Genomic DNA, 27,570 nt, shown 5'->3' on the forward strand with positions numbered 1-27,570 from the left:
GGTGACTAGTCATCCATTAGCCATCTCTCGGAGAGTTTGGATACTGGGAGGACCCTGTTTTAAAGGACTATTGCAATCGTCCCGGTCGATTTCGAAGCTATAGTGCCGTTTCACTCCGCGTTCATCGTTGATGATAACGCCGAAAATCCGTTGTTCCTGTGCAGTTTGATGTAACACGCGGCAAGAGCAGACGACGCATATTGAGAGTATTCCGGAAACGTCACCCGGACAAGGCCAGTCTGTGAGCGGCTGGAGGGATCTTGGCAGCCTTGACGACTGACCAACCGACAGGCGGGCGAGCCCGAATGCTAGGCGACAGAGTCTGCTCTGTGATCGGCTTGCGGAATGTCGTTTCAGGTTAGCGTCGGGCGTGTTCGTACAGCGCCAGGGATTTTCCTACACCCCCCTCAGGGGGGTGTACACCCTCCCTGCATTTTTGCAACACCCCCCCTGAAATTTCTCAGGTGACCCCACCCAGCTCGGCCACCAACACTTTCTGGTAGTGAGTCAGGCGAAGCGAATTACATCCTGGACTGTCAAACTTGGGTTGTACGACCACAGTCATGCAGGTGATCGTACGATGCATTTGTCCAAAATCATTTTAAAGTGACTGTGCAGTGCATATGTTGCACGTATGTACGAGCAAAAATGTGTGCGGGCACGCAAACTCAATGTGGATCATCAAGAGTCATTTGTGCCCAACTCAACCAAGCGAGGTATTCGAAGGTTTTCACCGTTGATTGCTAGGTGTTCGTTGACAAGATGGTAGTCGCTCGTCTTTGTCGGTCGTGTGATTATGCATCTTAAGGTTGAGATTCCGTTCACAATGAATCTCTATTCTAATGTACTGTGTTCTAAAGTAATAACATGTACAAATAAACCGAGAAAGCTGTGCAGATATGTCACCGTTGTGCCACGATTATTTCCGTGTCTAAGAAAAATTCCGTAAGTGGAACCTTCACTAAGCATGCCCCCCCCCCCCCTTGAAAGCTCGGCACCCCCCAGTAGTGAATTTCTGGGTAAATCACTGGTACAGCCACGCAACATGGTCACGTCAGAGCTCACACTGGTAAGCAAAAGTCGGCGTATTTACCGAGGACTTTTCACTTAGTGTATTGCGATGCGAACGCCAAGCAGACGACCTCGGAGACGATCACCTGCGCTGCGCTCCCATTCGTGTGCCTGGCTTACGTCATCATTGCTTTAGCTGCAGAGGGCAGAGGCGGAGAGTTTTCATTTTACCGGGGGGGGGGGGGGGGGGGGGGCAAGGGCGCACCACGAAGTAAGTACTCTGGCTGGGTTGTGGGGGGGGGATATGTTTATTAAGAAAAAAAGAAAGAAAACATAAGCCAGATGGAGGTCGGATTGTTATTTCAAAAAAAAAGTGAAAGGGGGAAGACAAAAAAGGCAAAGAAAAGAAGAAAGTAAAAGAAAACAAAAAGAAGGAAAGGAAAGAAAAATGAAGAACACAAAACTAAAGCTGCAGAATCACACACTCTTGCTTGATCTTACGATGTATGCAGAACTGGTATAGAAATAAGAGGAAGGAAGAACAGAAGAAGAAAAAAAAGAAACAGAGGGAACGTAAACAGTGAACATGTGCACAACTGAAAGCATTACGCCTTTGAAAACTGAGTGCAAAAGGAACAAAATGCATTGAATCCTCGGTGTTTGATCCGAAATGCGCTCAATTGACTATGGTCAATGAAATGGAGCAGCGGGAGTTGAACCCGCTCAACGGATATGCGTTTCGAACATCCTACCGTTACACCTCACTGGCAGCTGCTGGTACCTTTTCGACTGCTTCGTTTCATTGATCTGATTGCTTTGGGCGAAATTCAGACTATGTGTTGTGTCATCCTCTGTGTTTCTTCGCCTCACCTTCTACTGTGATGATCAATATGGTGGGCGGATACATATTTTACAAATTGCAAGATGCATTTTTGGGGTTGGTGCCCCTTCGCTCTTTTGACCCGGGCGCGCCGAGCCCCAAAGGTTGGTGTCCGTCTCTTAGCGGGACTTCCCGGGGGAGGGGCGCCCCCCCCCCCCCCAGTTCATGTTCCGGTGGGGGCAAGGGCCCCTGCGCCCTCCCGCAGTCGGCGCCTATGGCAGAGGGAGTGCGAATATTTAAGACTAGGTTTATTTAATATGTAAGCCGTTTTCGGGAGAGAAACTTCGCCAAGTTGACTGTGAAGCGGTGACGAACACGTATCGGTCTCATACATAAGTTCCCGGATGCCGATAGTCCCTTTAACCTTGATTCTAAAATTCTAACTTGGATTCACTCATTTCTGCTAAATCGCTCGCAGTTCGTTTTTGTTAATTAACAAAACTGAGTCAGCTACATCTCTTGTTCGCCCTATACTAGAATATGCAGTCACCGTCTGGGATCCGACTACTGACACTCTCATAAAAATGTTAGAAGCAGTTCAAAATCGTTCCGCTCGTTATATTCTGTCAAACTACAACCGCACATCCAGTGTCACCCAAATGAAGAAAGGACCTCGGCCTCTATCTTATCGCCGTAAAATCGCTCGCCTAACATTATTTCATGAAGTGTAGTGAAGTGATTTCCCCAGAAATTCACTGCTGGAGGGGGGGGGGGGGTTATGAAAGAATCGTGGCACAATGGTGACATCTTTACACAGCTTTCCCGTTTTATTTGTACATGTTATTACGTTAGAACACAGTACATTAGAATACAGATTCATTATGAACGGCATTTCAACATTAAGATGCATAATCACACGACCGACAAAGAAAAAAAGACTAGCACCTTGTCTCACGAAGCTCAATGAATACCTAGCACACAGATTGGACAAATGCATAGTACGATCATCTGCATGACTGTGGTCCTAGAGACCAAGTTTGACAGTACAGGATGTAATTCGCTGCGCCGGACTCTACCATAACGTGTTGTAGTTGTGGGTGATTACATAAATCAGCAAGTAAATAAATAAATAAGAACAACAGAACAGAACAAAATACTGCAAGTCGAGAACACCCGCCGCGGCACGTCACATCAAGATATGATGAGATAGGGAAAGAGTCGATCGTTGGCAAAACAAGCGCACGTGGCTGTTGCCGTCCTGTAACTTCGTGGTTTTCGCGTTTTTTTTGGGGGGGTGGGGGGGTGGGGGTGGGGTGAGGTGAGGTGAGGTGAGTATAGTATCTGCCTCGCACATGAAGTTTTCCTTCGTATCTCCTTCGCGCAATGACATCCACCATCGGAAACAACTATCAAAACATCTCATGTGATCGGTGGCTGCCAAACGACGGGTCGCGACATCTGGCCTTGTGATGTAGACTGTTTGCAAACAGCGGATGATCTATGGCTTAACCACGTGCACTGTGCCACGTGGCCGGGTCCCGAGGTCCCCGTCACGGCTTAACTGAGTTTAGCTGTAACTGATCACAACACTATACGTATTAAGCAAGAAGGTGTAGTGACAATAATATAACAAGACATAGTAGCAGTTATTTATCCGGACCCCCACCCCCACCCCACCCCTACACCCCCTAACACCCCCCAAGATCTGGAGGAGACCACCCCTAAAATCTTGAGATGGCGCAATATTGAGTGAAAAGCATGTAAATACACCCCCTTGCAGAACCGACCCCCCCCAAGGACGAAATTCTGGGTGAACCACTGCAGAGTAGTCAACATCTCAACTGGTAGAGTGGAACGTGTGGATATCATCCAAGTGAAAGAAAAACGGGGGGGGGGGGGCAGTGAAGTCATAGGCACCCATAAAGTTATTCCTTTTTCTAAACAAACGAGGTTATCTCCAATTGCTGTAATGCCACGAGGAAGGTAATTCCGGATTCGAATTTTATACGTTTTGTCTTTGTAAATTCCGCGTTAGCGCCGCGAAGCAACTGTGGCTATTAGCGGCGTACAGACGTGGACAGATGGAGTGAGGACAGCAGCAAGGAGTGGGGGGCGGTATGAGGGGTTAGTATGCATCCTGGGCCTGACTATAATTGCACTATATAATCGTGACTATAATACGTACTATAATTGACATTGCATAATAAATCTTCATGTAGAGGGTGGTTCCATAAGTTTCCGGCCCGAGGTAGAAAATGCGCCCGAATTTGAAAATGCGATTAAGGACGCGTGGCGCCATCTGTTGGAGGGCCGGAACACCACCCTCAACTCTCTCCATGCTTTTGTCGGTTGGAGAGCGGCATTTCAAACAGCCAGGGTGCACTCTTCAGTTAAAATGGAAAAAAAAATCGAGTACCGCGCTGTGATAAAATTCTTGACAAAAGAGGGACTTTCGCCTAAAGAAATTAAAGCGCGACTGGACAACGTGTACAGGGAAGCCTCTCCGTCGTACACAACGGAAAAAGACTGGGCTAAGCAGTTTCGACTGGGGCGAGAGTTCATTGAAGATGATCCACGCGATGGTCGTCCAGTGGAAGTGGTGACACAAGAAAATTTGTCTCTTGTCAAGGAGGAAGTGCTGAGCGACAGGCGTCTAAAGGTGAAGGAAATCTCAGAAAGGCTGGGGCTTTCCAAAACAACCGTTTTTCGCATCATCGGCGAGGGCCTTCACATGAAAAAGGTCAATGCTAGATGGGTGCCACGACAGTTGAAAGTTCTCGTCAGTTCAAAAGCAACAGCGCGTCGCCTGTGCCAAAGAATTTTTGGAGCTCTGTCAAGAGAACGAAGAAGAAATGTTGAAGTCAATTGTCACAGGGGATGAGACTGTGGTGCTCTACTATGATCCCGTTTCGAAAAAGGAGTCGATGGAAGTCGCAAACCAGGAGAAGCACCCCCAAGAAAAGCCAAGGCCACACAATCCACAAAGAAGATCATGGCAACAATATTTTGGGATTGTCACGGGATCCTCCTCATCGACTTCAAAGAGAGGAACACCACAGTGAATGCGACTTATTATGCTTCACTCCTGCACCGACAGCGAGACGCCATCAAGGAAAAGAGGCGGGCAGGTTGAGTCGAGGTGTCCGGTTGCTCCAGGACAATACCCCTGTCCACACAGCTTCTGTTGCCAAGGCTGCACTGAAGGAGTGCGGCTTCGAAGAAATCCACCGAGAGTTTTCGGTTAGAACGCTCTTGAAATATCGCAGTGGTTTCACTTGTTTCTTGCCGTCCGTCTGACTGTTCCTTTGGGTGTTTGTCGGTCAGATCGAGAAGAGTGAGAATTTCTGTCCATGATCGAGAAGGACGGCATCCCCCTCTATCATCCCTTCAACAGAATGTCCGCCTCGCCTCATAGTCACAAGTGCTTGTGCATAATCCAACTGTTTTTTTTTCTTTTTTCTTTTTTTTTTTAAGGGAGACCCCCAACCAAAAACGTGTTGAGGTAACAGTGCGACACCAATCCGTACCGTATGATATTTCAGTGAATACAATTTCTCAACCCCAAGTGTCACAAATAGTTAGAAAAGGAATATTTTCTATTGAGTGATTAGGCGCTCCTCCATGGAAAAGCAGTCCAGCAGCACTGGGCTTCATCTCACCAGTACCCACCAGTACCGGTATTCCTCGTGTAGGGCTTTCGGTATAGGCTTTGCTTTTACCGCCGGCGAATATTTTAGAACGAAATCGAGGAAGCAGATGTGGGCCGAAGAAATTACAAAGTGCGTGCCCGAAAACCAGCCGGTGGCCCACACGAGACTACCGGTGACGTCACGCATGGTACAGGTAGGAGAGGGAACATTCAGAAGTTTCGGTTTCCTTTGAGCTTGCCAGCCCTTTTGGGAACTGACGAGCCCCCGACTGCCAAATCAACTTTGTTCCTCATTTCTAAAGAATGTATCGAACTTATTTACACAGCCGTTATAATAGTTTAGGATTGTCCCGAAGTCTCCGGGAACGGGAATATAACGAATAATAATAATAATAATAAAAAAAAAAACGCCCTGTGTATCGTCTCTGAATAGCTTCCTGAATAGAAACAATGATTTGCAAGCATAAACAAACAAGGAAAAATAATACAATACTGAGGGCATTAAATTGCTTTAAAAAAAAATCCTCCGGAAGTGAAACCAAAACCGTAACCGTACATTTTAATTTACATTCCTACTTTTCACGTGAATGTTTACGTAAGTATAAAAATACAATTTTAAAGAGTAAAAACATGATGCTTGACCGTCAGTTTTAAGATGCGAAGAAAGGAACGAGGAGCGTCGTTATTATACGAGACTACGGTCATATTTCCTGTGTTGCAAGGCGTCGCCATGGCGTCTGGTCAGCGAGCGTTTGTTCAAAAACTGAACAAGTAATGCATATCTTTTGTTTCCACAGCAGTGTGTGACTGAGCTTTGTAACAGTTTGTAAAAACCTTGTTGTCTCAACTTTTACAATGTTCAACTGTGTAGCAGTTTACGCATAGTCACCAAAAACGCAGCTGACATTTACGGCAACAAAATTTGTTTTTATCAAATTTCGATTTTATAATGCGCGTTCTTTATAATTTCAGACAAGCTAATGCTGATGTACGGCGACAAGTGGCAAGCGGTGCTGTAAGCAAGGAAACATCTCGTGGTGTCCCCACAGCGCAAGGAAATGTAAGTCATGTTGCGTCAAAACCTCGAGAACTCCGAACTCACTGAAGCCTGAAAGAAAAAGTTGTTTGTTGTTATTTTCAGCAACTCTTCATTCTCTTCTGACACACTTGCAAACAGCTGTGTTCTTTGCACCTGATCTCACGTTCTCTGTTGAATATCCCTCAAGCAACAAGCTGAAATTCTTTGCAGTAGTGTAGAAAGTCGGGGTTGTTGGAAAGTAAACATGTTGACCAGAGAACAGAAGAAAGACGCGATGCGTACATTACAAGAGGCACACACTGGACAGATTGCTCTGTCTGCATTGCATCTTGCTGCAGTTCCTTAGTCAACATGTGAAATTCCTTCACCACACTCTTTCGCCTCATTTTGGTCTTTGTTGGTATTATGATGGTGATGGCTCACCCTGTTCTCCTCGGTGTCTAAGGGTTGTAGCGTCAACCACAAAAATTGCTTATTTGTACCCTGCTGCCATTCGGCTTACTCTATTTCTTTTGAATGTGGGCAGAGGCGTTGGAAGTCCCTCACGGCAGGGGAGGGCAAGCCCTAACCCAAAGCAAACCAACCTAACCTATCCTATATGATTTCATCTGAACGGTCATTATTGCTGCATAAGTTAACAAATCGTACCAACGACTTGTCCGTAAGATTTTTTTAACTTCTTCTTCTTTAACTGATGTCAATTTTTGTAGGCGCCAAAACTCTCGATTCTCTCCTTCACGCAACAATTACTGTGTGCCGCGTCTGTCAGTTTGAATTGAAAAAAAAAAAGAAAGAAAGAAAAGAAACTAGGGTTGCTGGACAGGTATTGCTGTAGTGAAATTCCTGGAATCACCCTGTCTGCATTGCAAATAAGAATAGAATGGTGGGAACGGTTTAAGAATGGGATAGGAATGACACATGGTAGTAATAACTTGTGGCTTTACGTCGCCAGACAACTCTGATCATGAGTGATGCCACAGTGGTCGGTCTGTGGATTGTCCTTGCCCACCTGAGGGTTCTTTAACGTGCGCCGAAGGACGCATGGTGGTGATCGGAGGAATGGAATGGCATCAACACTTATCAGAAGGGATTGTGGAATTAGTGTTTCCACAAAAAGGTCAGATGTTTTTGAAGAAAGCAACATGCTCCTATATGGACCTCGATTAGTCTTATTCTGTTTGTCGTACCTGGTCCCCCGGGGATGCACGATCCAAATCACGCACGTGGATTTGCTTTCAAAATCTTGTTCTGGCGACTTTTACGACCCCATCTCTTTATATCAGTCTCAGTACTCTAAATTGCAGTTGGTAGTGGTAACCTCGATGAAAATTGTGAAAAAGGAATACCACTGCAGCAGAAGCACCACATAGCAAAGATTTTTTATTCTCTTCTGCACCTGTGAGAATGCAATTTGACTGCTACATAACCCAGAGAAGTTGTAGGTAATGCGATAACCGCAACTCTGAATTATGTAAGCTCTCGGCTTATTCCGGGTTGCATGTCGCCCAGTGCCGTAAGATGCATGCGGGCCTTGCGGCACTTTCGAAAAGTGGGGGAGCATAGACCCCCTAGTCTATGGTCAGGGGGGGGGGGGGGCTGCAGCCCGCCCCCCTTCCGACACCCATGAATGTGGGTTCTGCTATGTGGGACAGATGGGCTTATATATATGAACTGAGTTAAACATTGCTTTGACACTTCAAAAACTATGCTGGCATCTCGAGCTTCATCTTCACAGTTGGTTATACGGGTTACTGGTAGGCATTTACACTGCTTGATGAACTGCTTTACAGCACAAGCATGTGCGATGTCGCTATGTGCTCAAATGTGACCAAATGCGTTATGGACAAGCACAGGCTTTATCACGAAGTAAGCCAATGAAGCCATGAATTTTAGCTTCCAGAATTCGCTAAGTTTCGTGGCCACGAATATGTGCCCTGTGCCTGATTCGCAAAAAACTGATGTCCGAAACGAAAGGGTTTTACAGTATCTAAATAGAGAAACTGTGTTAGCAAACCCCCTCTTGTTCCCCTCCCTCCTCTTCGAGGTGTTTTAGGTACATTGGGCGTGGTTTGCTGGAATTAAACATTGGTGTGTCTGAGAAAGTGTTTCTGTTGTCTTCCCTGCAGCCACTATATATGCTTTATATAGTGACTGTAGTCTTCCCTTGTGTCCGTATCTCTCTGTTTTCGTTTTCTTAACATAACTATCAACTGCTCAGATATGTTTTCATGCAAGAAAAGCTACTGCCGTGAGCTTGCTGCTTCTGCACAAGACATTGCGAGCTAACTGATGAATGCAAGTTTAATCTGCTGTCTGGGCTGTGCAAGGGTGGAAAGGGGGGGGGGGGGGCTTTGTAGTGGGGATGCTATAGAATCATAACCACTCTGTTTCCTATGTTTTGAACTTAATCTCCTCTAAACAGCCCAAGATAATTTGAAACTTTGTTTTACCGTTCTTTTGCTGACTGTCACGTGAATATTCGGAGAAATGTAGTCTATGTTGTCGTTACCAGCGCAACTCATGGGAAGCTGTATAGCTCGTGATAATTTAATTTCTTTATTTAATAACCATGGCCTTTCGAGGCAAGAGTATTCACACTGTTGCTTTATCAGACAGAGAACAGAATGGTGTGTTCTGAGTAGGTCATGGCCCGTGAGACGGTCATGTGCACACTCGGCCATATGAATTTACTGATACTGGCTATCAATCCTAGCGATGTTGCCTTTTTTGCATTATTTTTCCATGTGCATATGTTCCAGGCATGGTGGGAAGTGGTCGATCCTCCAGACTTCGAAGAGCTTCTCGAACAGCAGCATTTGTTCCAAATGTGTGACAGTGCGGGCGACCAGCCACCGCATACTCTGCAACAGGTTGCCCCATGCTACTCGCCTGGCGATGTGCAGCAGTGGTTGATACAGTTTCCTGTAGATGACCTCGAAGTTGGTGTGCTTCCTCGGGAGCGGCGCACACTCGAGCCCCTTCTTCCAGACGAGGATATGTGAGTGCCGTGTTATGCCCACACCGCGGTCGTGTCCCGTTATCTTTTTGGACAGGCCACCATCATTATTACATTGTGTGCTAGCTCCGCATTTTAACGTAACTTTTTTTTTTTTTAAATGCATTTAGAAGCCAGCTTTGTAATGGGGTGATTTTTTTTTTTTTTCATTCAGTTCAACACACATTTTTTTTCTCTCTCTCTCTGCCCCATGACCTACTAGATTATAACGATCATGTCATAATTGGCAGCATCTACGAGGAGCCCATCTGCACGATCCGCTAGGGGCGCTGCTTATGGGCCCGCGAGATCTACATCATGATTGGACGATGGAAATTTGAATTTTGAACGTGTAGAAATGGACGTATGGCTGCTGTAGCAGATGACAGCAATAGCTCCTATGAAAACGTGTAGAATGATAATGGTAATCAACTTTAGAAAGAAGCATCTCTCGTGGGACGTCCACCGCTTGTACAAAAATACCAAGGTAAGCCGAAGTACAAGGTATTGCAGAAATTGAGGAAGCAATAACCGGGCCGGTGAGTAGCGCCACTGCTCGCTTTCAAATGTGGAGCTGGGAAGGGGTGCCTATGACATGGTCATTATAATCTACTAGGTCGTGCTCTACATGCATTACTACTACTCGTACAGGTTGATGCCAGTCGTGTGTGTGCCCCATCCCTCGTCCTTTTCTTTATTATTTTTTTTGTACTGCTAAGTATTTCTGGATACAGCTTTCTAACATGTACAGTAACTCGTCTCAGATAATACCTATTGCTGGATGCTCACTGTTATTATAACCAGGGTGTCGAACCGAACCCGAACCGAATTTTTGACGACACTGTTGAGCCCGAACCGGAGCAGGAATAGCGGTAACCGGTTCGCAATGAAACAGTTCGGACATTAAGGTCAGCATAAGAGTTCAAGTATCTTTCAACCCCCGAACGAGTACACACTGGTCTCCATATCATGGATTTTGCAAATTTTCACCTAGCAGTCAAATGAGGGCATGTAGTAAATATGCTTTCAGCCTCATTTTTAACACATTGATGCGCAGTTGTCCTTCTGAGCGCCGCGGCTAGCGCGACGCAGATGAATGAAGCGGGAATCGAGTAGGCCGGTTATGTAGCTCTATAGGGCGAATATATGATTAAGCAAGCGCCCAACATTTCCCTGTACATGTGAGCAGTAAAAATTAAACAAGTCCAAAACATGAGAAGTGGAGAAGCAGAACGGTGCCTGTTTGATCGGTCGTGGTTTGAAAAGTAAATGTAGTTCTGCTTACTGGTAGTGCAGTTATGTCGTGACACGTTACCTTTGTGTTGTGGATTAACTGGTACACTGCTGTGAGCTCGGACAGAGCAAGGCTGGCAGACTTATTTTCGACATGCTTCAGTACGGTTTCAGGTCGATTCACGCTGCGAATGCAGTGTGCCGGCAAGTACCGTCGTCTAAATGCTCTCCATCTTATGAGGCTTCCTTTAAGTGTATCTTGCCGGCACTGTGCGTGTGAAAAAAGAGATTTCGGGAACAGAAAGTAGCAGGACTACACCGCTTCATCAGCGTGGGTGCTATTTGCAAGTGTTCACACATTTCTCCTTTCTCTCACTAAAGGGTACCTGGTCACTAAAAACGTCAATGCAGACTGCAGCAGTAAGCTACTAGCCACGCATTTCCTGATAAAAGCCGTTTTATGGAACATATAAAATGGAACCGGTTTGCGAACAGGTTAAATTTTTGGCGTGTCCGAACCGGAACAAAATGCAACCACCGTGAACCCAAACCGAACCCGTATTTTTTGTGGTTCGACACCCTGATTATAACGCTGTGTGAAATGCTGAGAGAAAGGTGTTCCAGCTTCTAGGCTTGTGTCATCATGCCTTGCACAGTCAGGTGCAATAAAGTGATACTTTCTTGCTTTCTCGTTGGATATTGGCTTCACTCCAAATTGTATCCACAATGAAAAAAAAAATTTTAAAAATAAACGTTTGGGAAGCATGTTGGTCAATCCAAGCAGCAGATGGATATCCTCACATGCAAAGCACTGTTCCACGGTGTAGTCTCTGGGATATACGTAGCCTAGCATCGTGCCAGCGCACACTGTCACACCTCTGTACCCATTGTGTTTGAAGATTTTGGGTGGCGTGGACCTGCTGCTGGGTCCCCCTCCATATGTGAGCACATTGGGAGTAGCATTCCAGGATAAGCTGTGATACCTCAGAGAACATTACCCAGCTCCGCAGGCCCCCTGCCCATGCTGTATTGTTCTATGCTCCGCTCTATCCTTCATCTTTGGAGTCCATAGTCAAGGGAATGCTCTGCAGGGGCCTTCACACATGCAGGTCATGCTTATATCAAACTTCTGTACATGGTGTGTCTCGATTCGCATATCCCCGTAGCTGCTGCCAGGTTTGTGGATATCTTCCTTGCTGTGCTTTCCTTGTTCCACATGGCAACTACTCTGAGTAACCACTTCTCCCGTGGGTGTCTAGTGATGGATATCCATGCCGAAATTGTCGACGGGTATCTATTTCCCATTGGGGGCAGTTCGGCGACCCAGAAACAATGCTCATTCCAGTGTTTAGTGCTTTTGACACCTTCATTTGTGATAGGCCCACATTGAGGCCCAAAATAACCACCTCTTGTTACGTCATCGAGGTGGACTCACCGCTGCATGGATGACCGTAGGTTTTACCACACACATAAATTGCACGGTTGCAAAGCATATTTGTTGTCGATGAAAGATGAAAGTCACTGAAAAGGTTAGCCAGCTGTAGGACTCGAACCCACATCTTCTGGATTGCCGGCCAGGGCTCTACCAATTGAGCTAAGCTAACACGCCGCCTTCTCAGCGACTTCCAGGGTGCGTCATCTGAAGGGACAAACCAGCCACTCTCTCTCACTCATCCTCATTTCACTGTTCCAGCCTCAGAACATCAGTTCTTTCATATTTGTTGTGTTGTGTGTGGTCTCCATTGGGATGCTAGTGATATTTGTTTATTTATTATTGTTTAACACACCAGTACTGCTACTTTTATGTGTCCTTTTGGTACTGTTTCCAGTAGAAGCTACCAAACTTATCTACATACTTTGGTAGAAATAGACACCTGGAATGGTGCAAATCCTCAAGCGCTGTAACCTTTGAGCACCAGTGCATTTAAACTAAACTTTTTAGCATGTACAGTTCTGGGCCATACTATGTCTGGTGTAACAAGGTTTGACTTCAGCATGTCCGTGACTGCAGATCTGAGTTGTCATGGAGCGTGCGGCAATGCCTCCAATGCACTACATCTGACTGGGTGGCGGCCCGATGCCGCTATGGAGCTTTGGCTATGGGTCAGGCTTCACACACACAAGCAGCTGCCACTGCAGCCTTGCTTAGGTCTTCACCCCTTGAGTTTGAACTGGACCTTGAACAGGGAGACCTCGATCAGTCTTCTACATCTCTTACTTCTGTAAGTTTGTTTTCAGATACAGGCTATTGATTGAGCAGACATAAACATGCAGCACTCTCTAGCACCTTTAGTACTTGTCAAAGCATTCATTACGGAAGCATCAAGTCAATTTAGCAAATACTTTTTGATTACATAGAAGCAACTGTTTCAGGGGAAGTTTGGTATCTGTTAACAATACTAAGGCTGTTACTCCTTTTGGAAGATGGTACTTTGTATGTTATACAGAGCATAAGTTGGGTAAGCCTGAAAGTCCAGATCAGATCAGGTAAATTTATTTTTGTTTCTACACTTAACAAAGTAATACCAGAAAAAAAAAAATTCTCACTTAATCAGGCGCTGACACAGTGCTGATTATATCACTAATGTGTTTTTTTTTTTGTGAGTCACGAAAGGGCGATAACTGTATTCATCCGCATATCGCTTCACAATGCAGTTCGTTCCCATTTTCTCCCTGCACTTCCCCTTACAGCTTTACGCAAACTGGGCAATTGAAGCGAAGTGGATGGGATGCATTCCTGAAAAATCTGTGCTCCCCTGTGCTGTCTCGCTCTTGCATCCCCCATGCACGCACTCACACAAAGTTGTGAAAGGCTGGTGCTGTTCCCCATAAGAAAAGGATATCATTTTCGCTAGGGATGTGCCAACCGAATCCACGAATCCTAGGCAGGGATTCGAGATTCGCAAATCCGAGTCACAGTGCCCAAAACGGCGAATCAAATCTGTTGAATCCACCAACCACGCTTGTTTGTTTCTTTTTCAATTTGCCGTCTCCAGAGTCCACCGAAAGCCTCATTGGCCGACAGGTGTTTTCTTGTTTGTTTGTTTACATTGCTCTGGACTGAAAGAGTTCAGGCAGGAACTGTTACATTACAAGTTTAAAAGTGACCTGGTTTTGCTTTTGATTGTTGCTTAGTTTTATGGAAATAATTCAGACTCGAGAATTTATGCACTTCTTGTAGTCGATGAACAACATGTTAAATAAATTACGTTTAAGAACTATATGGGTATATTTTCTGCTGAAACTGAAGCATTATTTATTTGTTTTTCATTAAACAAAGGCATCATATTCTGCTTCAAAACACTTTTCACGTTTCAGTGTTTTTTTCCTGGCTTTTAAAAATATTTTTAAAGAAAGGATTCGAAAGCTTCGAGATTCGTAAAATTCATGGGATTCATGAATTCGTAGAACCTTCCTTGGATTCGGATTCGGATTCGAAGAATTCTGGATTTGTCCCATCTCTAATTTTCTCAGATCCTGTAAAACACTTCTTCCCCTTCTTCAGCTAGCCCTGCTCCATTCCGCTGGCATCTAAAACAAATTTCAAGCTTTATTTATCACTTAACACCAGCATGGGTGCAACAAAATTCAAGCATCCCACCATGAACTGCTCCTGTTTAAGTGCCATGCGAGGTGCACAGCATAACCCGCACATGGTATGCAGCCTGTAGTGACACAGCACACGGGAGTGCATCACATCCGAGCGTCTTGCTTCCACGGCGCAGTTTGTGTCGAGCTGCGAGGGGAACGCGCGTGCGAAAAAAACAAACTGAGTGATGAGGCACCCATTGCAGGACGTTGTGCATACACAAAAACAGTTATGTCGTCCATGTCTGCATGTTTACCAGACATTTCAGTCTCAAACTTTTCACTGCTCTCTCACTGCCAGTTTTCGAAAACGAATTTCGTTTAACCATATAATTTTCTGTATCCTCAAAATATTTTTTGAGGTCAAGTTAGCTGTTTTACCTCATCTAGACGTGGTACTAAAGGTGTACAGAAAACCTTAGAGTATCTTCTCTTCTGTAACTGTGCACTGAATGTTATGCTGAAAGCGCTAACTACTACTAGTACTACTAATATACAGTGGGATCTCACTAAACGGAAATCGCTTAAACTGAATTACTGCTTTGACGGAACAACAGTCGCAAGGTTGTTTGGATTCGTATTTATGCAGTCCAGAAATGTTCCCGTTAAACGGGACAAAATTGCTTTTACACCACTGGGTAAAGAGAATAGAAAACTGAACTGGCTGAACATTTCAAAGCATCATCGCTATGTGGGTCGCAGCTTGAGCTCTCCGCTTCTGGTATGGCCATGATTAGTATTAGTGTGTTAACAGTAGTAAATGCCACTTCCAACAGTATTACAGAAGCGCGCACATCTTGATCTTCAAAGCAAGATCGAAGTTATCAACAATTTTGAGAGTGGTTGCTACACAACAACGGCACTTGCGATGAAGTAAGGGGTGACGAAAAGTACGCTAACAAGAACTCCTAGCGAAAAGGACAAGCTGTGTGATGCCTTTAGTGCTTCATGATTTGGGCCGCAAAGAAAAAGACTTGTACTCAATGGCTATGAAGAGCTTGAAAAATGCTTGCTACTGTGGATAAAGTGTGCCCAGAGTCAGAATGTCCCAATGAATGGGCTAATCGTTAGTGTGAAGGTGGAACATCTCAGTGAGGACTAGAATAAAGTTGAAAATTGTGTGTGTATATTCTTGTCTTTGATGCAGTACTGTGCATAAAGACTGCTTACAGCTTCTGCAGTCCTGGAAATTACACCGTTTAACATCTCACACACAACTCACTAAATGGAACTTCTGATAAATGGAACAGATTTTCCAGGTCCCTTGAGGTTCCCTTTGAGGAGATTCTACTGTAAAGATAAAGAGCTATCCGGACCACTGCCGAAATGGCTTCTGCTCTTGGACGTTGACTAGGCCCATTTTATGCACGTTGTATAACTAAAAAAAATCCCTGCTGCTTCCAAGTGAATTCCCCCCCCCCCCCCCCCCCCCAAGATCTATCTGGTTCACTACTCAACAAACATGCAAATCATACCCCTCCTTTTCACGTTCTTAGTGTTACCTCAAGATTTGGGACAGGTGACAACACAGAACTTGTGCAGGTTGTCTGCTCAGTAGTACAATCTAACCTCTATACAAGGAAACGCTATACTGCGAAATTTGCGGTGCAGCAAAATAATTACTATTCCCTGCCTCAGTTGGCTGCCGTATTTTGTCAGACTCGATACAACGAAATATTCGGTACAATGAAAGAAATCGTGTTCCCCGTGAGTGTCACTATATCGAGGTTCGACTGTATTATGCAAAAGAGCACAGTGGACCACACAGTTTCCCTCCAGTATTTGTCACTCTTCAGGGAGGAAGCGATTCCCTACGAGGAAGTTGGGCCAGCAGTGAATGGGACTTGCGGCAGTGCGAGGCAGACTCCCTACTCTCGAGCCTCGTACAGCAGTTGCAGGGCAAAGCTGCACCCTCTACTGTTCAACCTTCATGGATACCGCAAAGGGGAGATGAAGTGGGTGAGGACGAAGAGGTCGAAAAAGGTGAACGACCGCCGGCTCTGTTTGCCCTTTGCCCGCCCTTGGCACCTCAGGTTAGGAATTCTCTGCAAACTTTCACTGCTAATTGGTTGCCCCCCTCAGTTTGTATTGAGGTGGCACTTTTTGTTGCATCTTTCATCAGGATCCCCCCCTGGAGAGACGGGCACCACCTGATGTACCACGAGAGCAGACTCCTCATCGTCTATTGGTCCGGTGCCTTGCACTTAAGTGAGTTGTTACTCCGTTTTCTCTCAGAGATGCTGTAAACTCTTTAAATGACCTGAGCCCATTGGTTGTATTGAGCGTGTTGCGTATGTCACCCTGTTGTATACACACCAGATAGGGCTAGCAATACCAATTGGGATGACACACATGTTTAAGCCCCCAATGCCCATAAATCAATTACAGAGCTCTATAAGCCATTCAAAAATGTAATTAAGTTACAGTTACAAGAAAAACAAAACACGAATAAGTTGAAAGATAAGTTGCTGAAACTAAAATGTAATTGGGTAACAACAGAGCTACTTGAGGAGCACCTAAACAGAAGTAACACCTTTCATACTAGAAGTTTATAACCTTCGTAGCGGACTAGCTGACATAAATGTTTTTGTAGATACTTGCATTTAGAGTCTTATGATTTTGAAGATCAAGGTGCAAAAATCTGGTTTTATTTCAGGAGCTGTGCAGTACAGTAAAACTGGGCATTATTGGGTGGAAAAGCAGATTTTTGGGTGGACAAGAAAAAAAGAAGCGCTTCTCGTATTTCAACACGAGATGCTGTGCTGAATGCACATGAAAATTGTGGGGTAGAAATGGGTCTTACCAGGTTTAAACTTAAAACACAAGGCTTTGTAGCAGCCAACAGGCTCTCTGTGTTATTTCCCGAAAACCGACTTCCTTCAGGGCCCCCACATCTTCACAGACACACGCCGTGCCAGACCGATCACGTGAACCCACGACGCTGTAAATTTCTTCGAACTCGCGGGGTCGCCGGTCTGGCTCCCGGATGCGCTGTAACCTGACACTCGGTTTGCGCGTCCCGAGGGGGCAGTCTGGACGGGGGTTCCGAAGGAAGTGGACGCTTCAATAAACACGGCTTACAATGCAAAGAAGTTGTCTTTCTTCTGTGACTCCAAATTCCCTACCTTACAACTGGTGACCCTCTACACTTTGCAACAGCTTCATTTATGTGTACAGCGAGACTTGTCTTGTCTTGACTCTTGTCTTCTGTTCGAAATAGTAGTATCGGTGGTTCCTGACCTGAGGCTTTTGCTTCAATCTAACTTCACCAGATCCCAGGATTTTCCAGTGTTCTACCTTTATCTCTAGCTTGTTAACTCTTTCCAGTCTCCCGTTTTTCAAAAATAGTGCAGTGGCGTGAACTACCATTGCTACTCAAGGTTTGAGCTATTGAGTTTGAGTTTGATTATAGACTTGAGCTATTGAAATCTGTGAATTTGGATGTTTTTTCTGCTACTAGAATTTCATTGTTCCCTTAAAAAGAAATTGGCAGTGCTACTAGTAGGGCTGTAACATTATACTCGATGCAGCACAAGTGTAAAGTGTGGAAATGCAAAGTTAGAAACCATGTTATTTTATTCCTCTTGCAGGTTAGAACTTGAGATTGAGCCAATTTTTGGTAGCATGGCTCTATATGACGCTAAAGAGAGAAAAAAGGTAAGCGTGTGGCATAACATGGTTTACACATAAGTACCTTACTGAGGATTTAAATCAATAAATGTGTTATGAGTGACTATGAATACTACCAGTCAATGAGTCTCGATTGGTGCTGTAACATCCTGACCGTATATGGTAGCGTTTAACATCTGGTGTCCAAGATTCTTCTAGATAAAAAGAAAGACAAAAGCCAGAAGCCCAGTAGAGCTTTTGGCAATCATTTACCAGTGACTGTTGCATGAGCTCTAGCAGGAATGTGTGATTAGGACATGAGGCATGGTATCAAATGGCTAGGAGTTACAAACAGAAAACTGAGTGCCACAGTTCTAAAGCCCTAATGCATTAAACCCGTGTACTTTTATCTGTGTCTGCAATGCCACATTGTTTTATTTTTGCATGGAGTATGATTCAAAGTACAGTTCCCTGTGAAACATTACCTTGTCATTGGGGTCTAGGTGTCCGAGAACTTCTATTTTGATATGAACTCTGAGCCACTGAAGAGAATGCTCACTGGGCATGTTCCATACCAAGACATTTCTACTTTGAGCCGGGCTTGTATTTTCAACATCTCTAACCCATCTACAGATCTCTTCCTTGTTGTCAGGGTATGATAATTATGTGTTTCATATGTCCTTTGATGACATTTGGGTTATTATGACAGCGAAGTGTGTTTCCATCTTTAGCTGGAGAAAGTTCTTCAAGGAGACATGAATGAATGTGCAGAGCCGTACATGAAAGATGAAAGGGTAAGGCCAAAGTGACATTTAAAGGGACTGTAAGGTGAAATACAACCACCATGTTTTCATGTACCACCATGTAGAATTTGCCTTTACGATGACACACAGTTTGGAAGCTGTTTTCTTTTTACACTTGTCATATGTATAACAAGCCTGATAAACGCTATTTTTACCTGTATCATATAAGTCCAGAAATTTTACACCCTAATTCACCCGAATTGGATGCTGCTGCTTTCCACCCAATTTTTACCCCCCGAATTTGGCAAAAAATATTTCCCGAAAACCTCGGACCCTATAAACGTATTTGAAGCATCCAAGTTACAAGCTTTCGAAAGAACGTCCAGTTTCTGCAGGTTTACCATTGACGTTACAGTTCCTTTTAGCAGTTTTTATTTCCTTAAGATTTCGTCAACAGGTGCCTACTGCCGTCAACTGGTTTGTTCTAGGTGCCATTTATATACCGGGTGTTTCACGAAAATCCCCCAGATGAATAGTTCGTAAACAAGTGCTGCATTTGATAAGCTTTCTTTTTGGTCATCATCCTTGGGCATTGGCCAAGAACTGAGCAATGAGTGGCTCATTTGCCATATGCTGATTAATTAAATAAAATTCAAAACTTTTAAATTTTGCTTCGGACACTTTCATAACCTCTGTTTTACCTATCGGGACCTTCAGCAAAAAATATGCCACGAAAAAAACCTGCGCCGACACTCAGTGATTTTTCGAGTAATTAATTGGTTTCGGTTTACGTATTTCTTGCGCTGAGCAGCGTACCAATGCGTTCTTTCACTCAGCTGCCTGGCTGCCAATTATGTGTTCATCTGCCTGGTTCACATGCGGGGTTGATGCAAGATAAGGAACAGACAGAAGAGACTCTTAGGTGTCTTGGGCATCATCACGATAAGGGCACACTCTTTGACGATTCCTTATCTTTCGTACCCCCTCCCTCCTTCCTGGTGTGAACCAGGTGGATCAACATGTAATTGGCAGTTCACAGTTGTTTGTAGCAGCACAGTTTGTCAGCAGTTAACACTTTGTTCGTAGATTGTTCGTGGTCGCTATGGCTCCATGTACTGCAGTTGGGGTGCTTCGGCTCCTTAATACAGATTCGGAAGGGGCAGCAAGTGCAGTCGTAGCAGTTGGGGAAAACTGGTGGGGGTTTCACTACATACTATGAAAACACTGCACCACACTACTCTAACCGAACGCAAGTGCTTGTTTCTTTATCACCTTGCCTCGTTAAATCAACCTCAAGAATGTTTGAATATCTAATATTTTATCTGAAGACAAAGCGAGAGGTATGACAATAAAATTGCAGCTAAAATCTGTATGCAAGAAAGAAACTGCACTGACTACAGGGATCACACCAAGAAGATTGATGCAGCTCAAAATATATGCTTTAATATTTTTGTGATGTGTGTGGTACATGTACTTTCAACGGCCTTTGATCAATGCACCTTAAGTGTCGATGCGTTTTTTTTTTCTGGAACACGTTTCACTGAAGGTTCAGAGCAGTAATACAGAGCTTCCGAATGTGTCCAAAGTGAAATTTGAGTTAGGAGTTTTATTTAATTTATGAGCGTATGTAAATGAGCCGCTCACTGCTCAGTTCTTGGTTGATGTCTGAGGGATGCTCACTCAAAAGAAAGCTTTTCGATAGCGCCACCTGTTGGTGCCACGAATTATTCAGCTGGAGACCCATCGTGAAATGCCTGGTATATGTCTGTACAATTTTGTTTAAATTGCCATTGTGCAGAACCGTGAGAAAGTGAGAAGTAGCGCAGTGGCTGCTTGTGAGCGTTTGGGGAGGTATCGGCAGCCCTTTGCATGGACAGCAATCTCTCTGCTCAATGTGGTTGCTGGCATTGGAAGTCTGGAGCGAGAAGCATCAGCCTCCAGCGATGGATCATCCGGGTCGTCAACGGGAACTTTGGGTATAGCCACTCACATATATATGTCGGTGCTTATTGTATGTGCATCAGTTTTAGCGAAGTACTGCTGGAAGTTGACAGTTTTGCGTGCAGAGCGGAACATGACTGGAACATCTTATTGAGCACCAAGTGTGAGGGTCCAAGGAAGTACATAATGGCATTACAATGCAGTCCTGTCAAATTATATGGCAGCGAAGCTTTTCTTTTGTTACTTTTAGGGGTCCCTCAAACATTCTGAACATTGGAAAGGGTGCGTTAACAGTGGAAACGTGTGTCAATACTGTATTCACCCCCTGATCGTAAACAATGCTGATGAGCTAGTCTCGGTGTAAAACTCTGTGAAATGACAACATTTGGCAGCCAACACGTATTTAAAGTATTACTGAGTGTTGTAGTAGTAGATGAGGCAATTAAACATAGGACAAACCTAACACCAGCCTCACAATTCCCTGCCTTTTCTTCAACTACCATTATTCAATTACTGAGTGTATTGCTCTTTTTTATTGTGCACTGTCAATATATCTCAGGCACTATTCAGTTTTTATTTCTTGAAGCAAAGTAGATAACATGCAAAAAGTACAGCACCTCGCTAAACTTGAGTCACTCGGAAATGGAAATAACAGTCATTGCTCATACCTACAAGGGCACATCCGTTATCTCTGCTGATGAAATGAAGTTATGCACAGGTGCGAGTGGTAATGCTCAGTCTGTCAGCAAAGAGGATTTTTTATTAGGAGACCTCACAAAGTTTTGTTATCGAGTTTTCTGCTTCATATTAACTGCTATTATATGCATTTGTATAAATAACTTGTTATGCATGCCATTTGAATAGCATAACCTTGTTTTTCAAAGCTCACCTTGGAATTGTGGCAGGTGAGTAGCTTTATACTAGACGTCATCGGTAAGGGTTAAGTCGAAGAATGATTTCGAAATGGACTATTTTATGAACTCCTTAAAGTATGTAATATGTGATAAAACTATTTCAGCATAAGCTGTTAACCTTTGTCTTCAGGACGCAGAGGTTCTGTGGAACGCAGAAGTGGATCTGAGAAGCGCAACAGCTGGTCTTTGGAAGACTTCTCTACAGCCTTGGACACATTTAGACCTGTTACGCTAACAGTGAACAGCTTTTTCAAGCAGGTAGTGCTTACATGATTGATTGAATGCTCTTAATGAATTGGTGATAGCAGATAGTTCACTATCTTAGTGTATGTGTACGGGCACAAAAAGTGTTTTATTGAAATGCATGAAGAATAAAACCCAAGTAATCCTGTCTCGGTCTTTTAGGAGGCAGAACGACTGAGGGAAGAAGATCTCTTCAAGTTCCTGGCAGACTTGAAACGCCCTAGTTCTGCACTGAAACGTTTAAAATGCATTCCAGGTATGTATTGTAATCAAACAAGTCAGAAAAATCAGTCTGCGTCTGCATGTCAAGTGATACCTGGCCGTAGTTGAATAATAGAGTACACGAAACAAAACTGACAATGCAGCGCAAGCTCGTGCTATACTGTCCATTTTCTTTTATGTTCCTCTTATACAAATGTGGGCTCCCACCAACTTGCTCATCTTTTCACCCTAAGAAGAGAGACCTGTGATGATTAATTCAGCCACCGTATCTCAACAAAAGTCTTGCAAAGAAGTAATTTGAAGATCTGGTGTCTGAAGACTTTTGTGTTTTTCTGGCTGAGCTGTACATACAGGGTGTGTGCACACAAAGTAGCCCCACATTTACATACTGCGTTCCCTGCATACTGTACGAACTTCCGGTGGCGCACGATGACGCATTTATGCGTTGCAAACCATTAAAAAAATCGTAGTAACCAAACCCTGCATAACAAACAAGGTGTCCATACAAACGTTGCTCTCTGCGCATCCTGAATTGCCTATGCAGAAGTCAATAGTATGGCGGTCACGGCGCAGTTGCGTTTAGCTACCGCTAGGCACGCCCGATTTCGTTTTGGTTTCTGCATAGGTGACACCCCCAGCAGTTGGGAGACACATTTAATAGAAGGAGAACACTGGCTTACATAACAGAGTAACAAAAGTTTTGGATGTTTTGACGTCTATACGGACGTCATCATCAGCAAAAGAAAACAAGTCGCAGAAAACAATCGTCGCACAGAACTCGTGGAGCATGCAATAAAAAACCAGCACACTTTCAACTTTGACAATGCCACTACACTGGCACGTGAGCACAGATGGGGACTGAGAAGATTTCTTGAGTCATGGCACATGCATCATGAAAAGAATTCCTGCAACAATCACAAGGGGCCACTGCCAGACTGTTATAAGACCTAAGGACTCGCACGCAGTGTTTTCTTTTGCTGATGATGACGTCCGTATAGACGTTGAAACGTCCAAAACTTTTGTTACTCTCTGTTATGTAAGCCAGTGTTCTCCTTCTATTAAACTAAACAGTTTCTTATGCTGAGTATGTGTCCGATATCAGGTGCCCTGCGACTCGACATCTCCCCCTGCCAGGAAGAAGTGCGCTACAGCTTGAGTCCAGAACTGGCACGTTTAAACCCATATCCGGACGAGAAAGGGCGCCCCACCAAGGAGCTTCTGGAGTTCCCCAGTCGAGAACCCCTTCGGCCTCACTACAACTTCCGCAACCTGCTGTACCTGTACCCACGTTCGCTGAACTTTGCCAATCGTCCGGGTTCAGCCCGCAACATTGCCTGCCGAGTGCAGCTGCTCTGTGGAGAACATCCGGACACCTATTCTCTTCCTGTGAGATGATCTTTATGGCTATTTTAAAATTTTTTTTTTGCAAATGCTCGTATCTGTAGAACGTAAAGAAATTACTAGTTCGGTCTTTGAAGCTTTCTTAATTGTAACAGGCACTCTTTGGAAAGTCCAGCTGTCCAGAGGTAGTGACCGAAGTGTACACGGCAGTTACTTACCATAACAAGTAAGTACCATGCGCCTGACAGACGGTAAAGAAAGTCAGCATTGTAAAATATGTCTGTGCATGTATGAAGAGCTATACTATCTGCCGCCTGGTGTAGCCGTAAAAGCAGGAAACTGTCAGCTAGACTGTTAGGAAGGTCGCTAGGCTGGCTTTGACATATTCTGCGGTGACGGGTGTGGCAAGATTTGTTGTCGGGAGCTCTGGAAAGCTTCGTAAGTTAATGGTGGACAACTAAAAGCAGCGTACATCTGTTCGAACCCTTTCCTGTAGAGGAGGGTCTTTGATGAAAACTCTGATGAAAGGTACTACATTTGTATCTGTTGGCACCATATTTCACTAGTTTTAGTGAGATAAATGGTGTCTGTTGGTCAACAATTTCTTGCAGAGAAAAAGGAGGGGTAGGTGCTCCACTTCACTTAGAAATCGAGTTTAAATCAGAAATAGAATAAGAATCTAATGATTAAGTGGCAAGAGTAAAGGGAAATTGAACAATATTAAGCACAATTATATGTATTTCTTGCGACACGGTTGTCGGAAATCAGCACACTCTTATCCCATCTCAAACCTCGAGGTGTTGCAAGATAATTTATTTCGAGTAGGAAACACGTGCAGGCTACGGTCCAGCTTTAAATACAATATTGGAACAACATTTGCGAGAGCAATCAAGGAAATATGGGTTGCAGAACTACTGACAGGCGACTCCAGACAACCTTGTCGTGAGCAGTACCTGTAGTGTCATTGGGGAGTTTTAGAGAATTGTAAGCGCCCTCCGATTCAGACTTCGCACCGATGTCAGTCAATCAGATATCAGCAGTGTGATGTCCACCGCTCCAAAGGAATCAGGCGTTTTGCTTATCATGTTTTCCGGAAACTCTGTCGTGAACGCTTTATGTTTTTCTTCAACTCGCTGTTGAGATGATATTTTTACGTACATACTTGTTATAAAAAAACATACGCTGTCTCTTCTTTATTCACTCGAGATTCCGATGTGCTATTTATGAGAGGCATGCATTTGTACTGTTTAGGTCACCTGACTACCAAGATGAGATAAAGATAAAGCTCCCAGCAAAGCTGACTGACCGTCACCACCTGTTCTTCACCTTCTACCATATCAGCTGCCAACGCAAAATGGAGCATACTCCCACAGAAACACCAATTGGATACACAGTATGCTCCCAAAATACATTCTGTTTGTATTCTCTACAAGCTCATAAATCATTGACATCCAAAATTTGATTTGTTGTGTATCGGTGCAGTGGCTTCCGTTGTTCCATGAAGGACGACTTCGCAGTGGAGAGCAAAGTCTACAAGTTTTACAAGACCCTCCTCCAACAGGCTACTCTTTTCTGAGCCCCAGCGTGCATTTGCCGAATGCTCGATGGGTTGATGGACATAGACCTCTCTTTGAAATCACACTTCTGTCACAGTCATCGATCTTCCCACAGGTAAGTGAGCCGGTCCAACTGTATCTGATTAACTCTGCTGGGAGAAAATTGATAGCATTGTGCCTGAATTTATTAATGTGTGCCTCAGTGTGCCTGTCGGCCAATGAGACTTTCGGTGGACTCTGGAGGAGCTAGTTTGAAAAAAAGAAACAAAAAACAAACTTGGTTGGTGGATTCAAAAGATTGGATTTACCATTTTGGGCACTAGGATTCGGATTCCCGAATCTCAAATCCCCGCCCAGGATTTGAGGATTCGCGGATTCGGTTGGCACATCCCTAGTTTCTATGTAAAATTGACTTATAACTAATAAGTAAACTTAACATTTAAGCTCTAAGCTAATAATGCTAATGCTAGCTAATAATGATTGCGAACACGAGCAATGACCGGCGCTTCTGAGCCGATGCATAGCCAGCCGCAGCCGTGCAATCTTGTTCGAATAAACCGTTGCTCACGTTCATTTGTTCGAATCACAGGGTAATTTCCTCCATTGAAATACACATGGCTTTGCTGGGACCCGAGAATCAGTTCGAATCAAAAGATTTCTAATTAACGTGATTGCTCACTATAGTAGTTATGATTTATTTAACACTGTTGTACGTACTACATTGCAATTACCTACTGCTACTTCTGTAATTATTAGTGAGGAACGACATAGCAGATGCTCATTATTACATTTTGTCTAAGAGTGTATTTAACACACAGGATCCACACATAGAACAGTTCCTAGAAATTTGCGGAGCTCTGGAAGAAGGAGGGAGGCTGCCTACAAGCAGTGGCGCAGATCCAGAAGCAGAGTTGAGATCGAGGGCCCTTGCCTTGGAGCTTAGCGCCCCTGGGCCCCTAATGGGATTTCTGCCACCCCTACTTGAATCCCTCTTACGTCTTCTTGCTCAGCCCCCTTGGCCGTGTGCTTCACGTGATGCCTTTCATGCCACAGCGGCCCTAGTCCACCGTGTCTCGGTAAGTGCCGTCTTTCGTGTGGTTAGTGCGCTTTGTTTCCTCCCATGCGTATGCGTGCTGGCCATAGAATTCAAGGTGTGTATGTTACGTAACAACACTGTCCCTACTCATCATCATTCAAATCAAGTTGTTGTTCTTAACAGCTCTCTGCTTATCGATTGCATTGACGGGTGTACTTGTATGTGATGCTCCTTACAGACACTTTTGTCGGATGAGGAGGACCAACATGGGCGAAATGCTCTTTTGGCCTCATGGATTCACTTCCAATGTGCTCTTCCTCCTGCTACTGAGCTATATCCAGCTTTGGGCAGCCCAACAGCTGAATGCTCCACCGCAACTCTTGGTCGTCTGCCCTCATCCAACACTACTGTGGTATGTAGTAATTTGTTGCATGAATTTCATTGCCAACTTGTGCATCGGTACAGTTATGCAATTCACTACAAAAATACTTGTTGCCATCATGTGATGAAGACAGACTAGGTACTAATTCATTGTTCAGTCATCACAGCCATGGTTTTAACTCTTTCCTTACTGCCGCAAAAATAGCCATTTTTGGGTGGTTTGACAAATATTATTTTTATGACTGACAGTATCACTTCAAAATATGATGCAGTAATGGCAAATGTAACCAAATGAATGCACTATCGAATGATGTAAGTTTTAGAATCAAAGCTATCCATGTATTTCCAAAATTAATTTTGGAACACAAAAAATCTGTGAAAATAGCAGAAACCTGATGGAGCTATGCCTGTATCTTGAACAAAAATATCAATCTACAAGTTCCAAAATATACAAATTGTGGCAAATTTTGTAAAAAAAATATCTGCAAAAAGCAACACTCTCGATCAAGAAGTTCATAATGTGTGGAAAATAACATCAATACCCATGTTGTTCATGTAATTGAATGACAGAGTTCATTGAAGGAGTAACACAACAATGAGCATAATAGTTTCATGCTCAGCTTTCCTGTTCTTGTACCATACATGTATTTTGCTATTTCACTGCTTTTCTATTCTTCCCGGTTTTGGGACAGGCAGAACAGCAACAGTGCAAGTTATACATATCCACACATTCAGGACAACAATATGAGTGTTGTGCATTTGCGAAAGAGGCCCGCCATGGGAACGCGACACTGCGACCAAGATCAAATCTCCACTGCGACCAAGATAAAATCTCCACACTGCGACCAAGATCAAATCTCCACACTGCCTCCTTGACACAGAGCCAGCTTCATAAATCACTACCATGTGGAAAAGCTAAAAGTGAAAACGAAACTCATTCTGTAGTGTTTATAGTATCCAACAAATGTCACCACTTGTTCATACATATCTACTTCGGAGGCCGAGTAGTGCGGCTTGCAAACCGTCGATCACCGGTGATCAATGCTGTATAGTCACGGTAAGGATAATATGACGGACGTATAGTGGATAATATTATTAGTTATATTATTGAGCAAGTTCATTTCTCAAGCTTCTTGTCACTCCCTATCCCATTACATCTACTTACTCCTTACTAGAGCTGTGTGAATAGTTTACGATTTAATAGTGAATACAGTCAAACTCCTTTACAACGAAACTCAGGGGACAGCAA

General features: G+C 44.1%; 1 protein-coding gene across 1 annotated transcript in view; it reads left to right on the top strand.

Annotated features, from left to right (window-relative positions):
* Positions 1-6,200: 6,200 nt before the first annotated feature.
* Positions 6,201-27,570, top strand: part of LOC135378249 (dedicator of cytokinesis protein 6-like) — a 52,667-nt gene continuing 31,297 nt past the window's right edge. Inside the window, exons 1-18 of the mRNA XM_064611223.1 lie at positions 6,201-6,251; positions 6,453-6,540; positions 9,279-9,517; positions 12,759-12,969; positions 16,132-16,368; positions 16,458-16,543; positions 17,926-17,992; positions 18,448-18,597; positions 18,676-18,738; positions 20,486-20,663; positions 21,673-21,800; positions 21,948-22,041; positions 23,110-23,393; positions 23,504-23,574; positions 24,600-24,741; positions 24,831-25,019; positions 25,723-25,980; positions 26,179-26,352. Of these exons, the coding sequence (XP_064467293.1) occupies positions 6,211-6,251; positions 6,453-6,540; positions 9,279-9,517; positions 12,759-12,969; positions 16,132-16,368; positions 16,458-16,543; positions 17,926-17,992; positions 18,448-18,597; positions 18,676-18,738; positions 20,486-20,663; positions 21,673-21,800; positions 21,948-22,041; positions 23,110-23,393; positions 23,504-23,574; positions 24,600-24,741; positions 24,831-25,019; positions 25,723-25,980; positions 26,179-26,352 (2,700 nt within the window). The 5' untranslated portion in view covers positions 6,201-6,210. The remainder of the gene's footprint in view (positions 6,252-6,452; positions 6,541-9,278; positions 9,518-12,758; positions 12,970-16,131; positions 16,369-16,457; positions 16,544-17,925; positions 17,993-18,447; positions 18,598-18,675; positions 18,739-20,485; positions 20,664-21,672; positions 21,801-21,947; positions 22,042-23,109; positions 23,394-23,503; positions 23,575-24,599; positions 24,742-24,830; positions 25,020-25,722; positions 25,981-26,178; positions 26,353-27,570) is intronic.

Source organism: Ornithodoros turicata, chromosome 1 (assembly GCF_037126465.1).
Source record: "Ornithodoros turicata isolate Travis chromosome 1, ASM3712646v1, whole genome shotgun sequence".
Classification (NCBI taxonomy): domain Eukaryota; kingdom Metazoa; phylum Arthropoda; class Arachnida; order Ixodida; family Argasidae; genus Ornithodoros; species Ornithodoros turicata.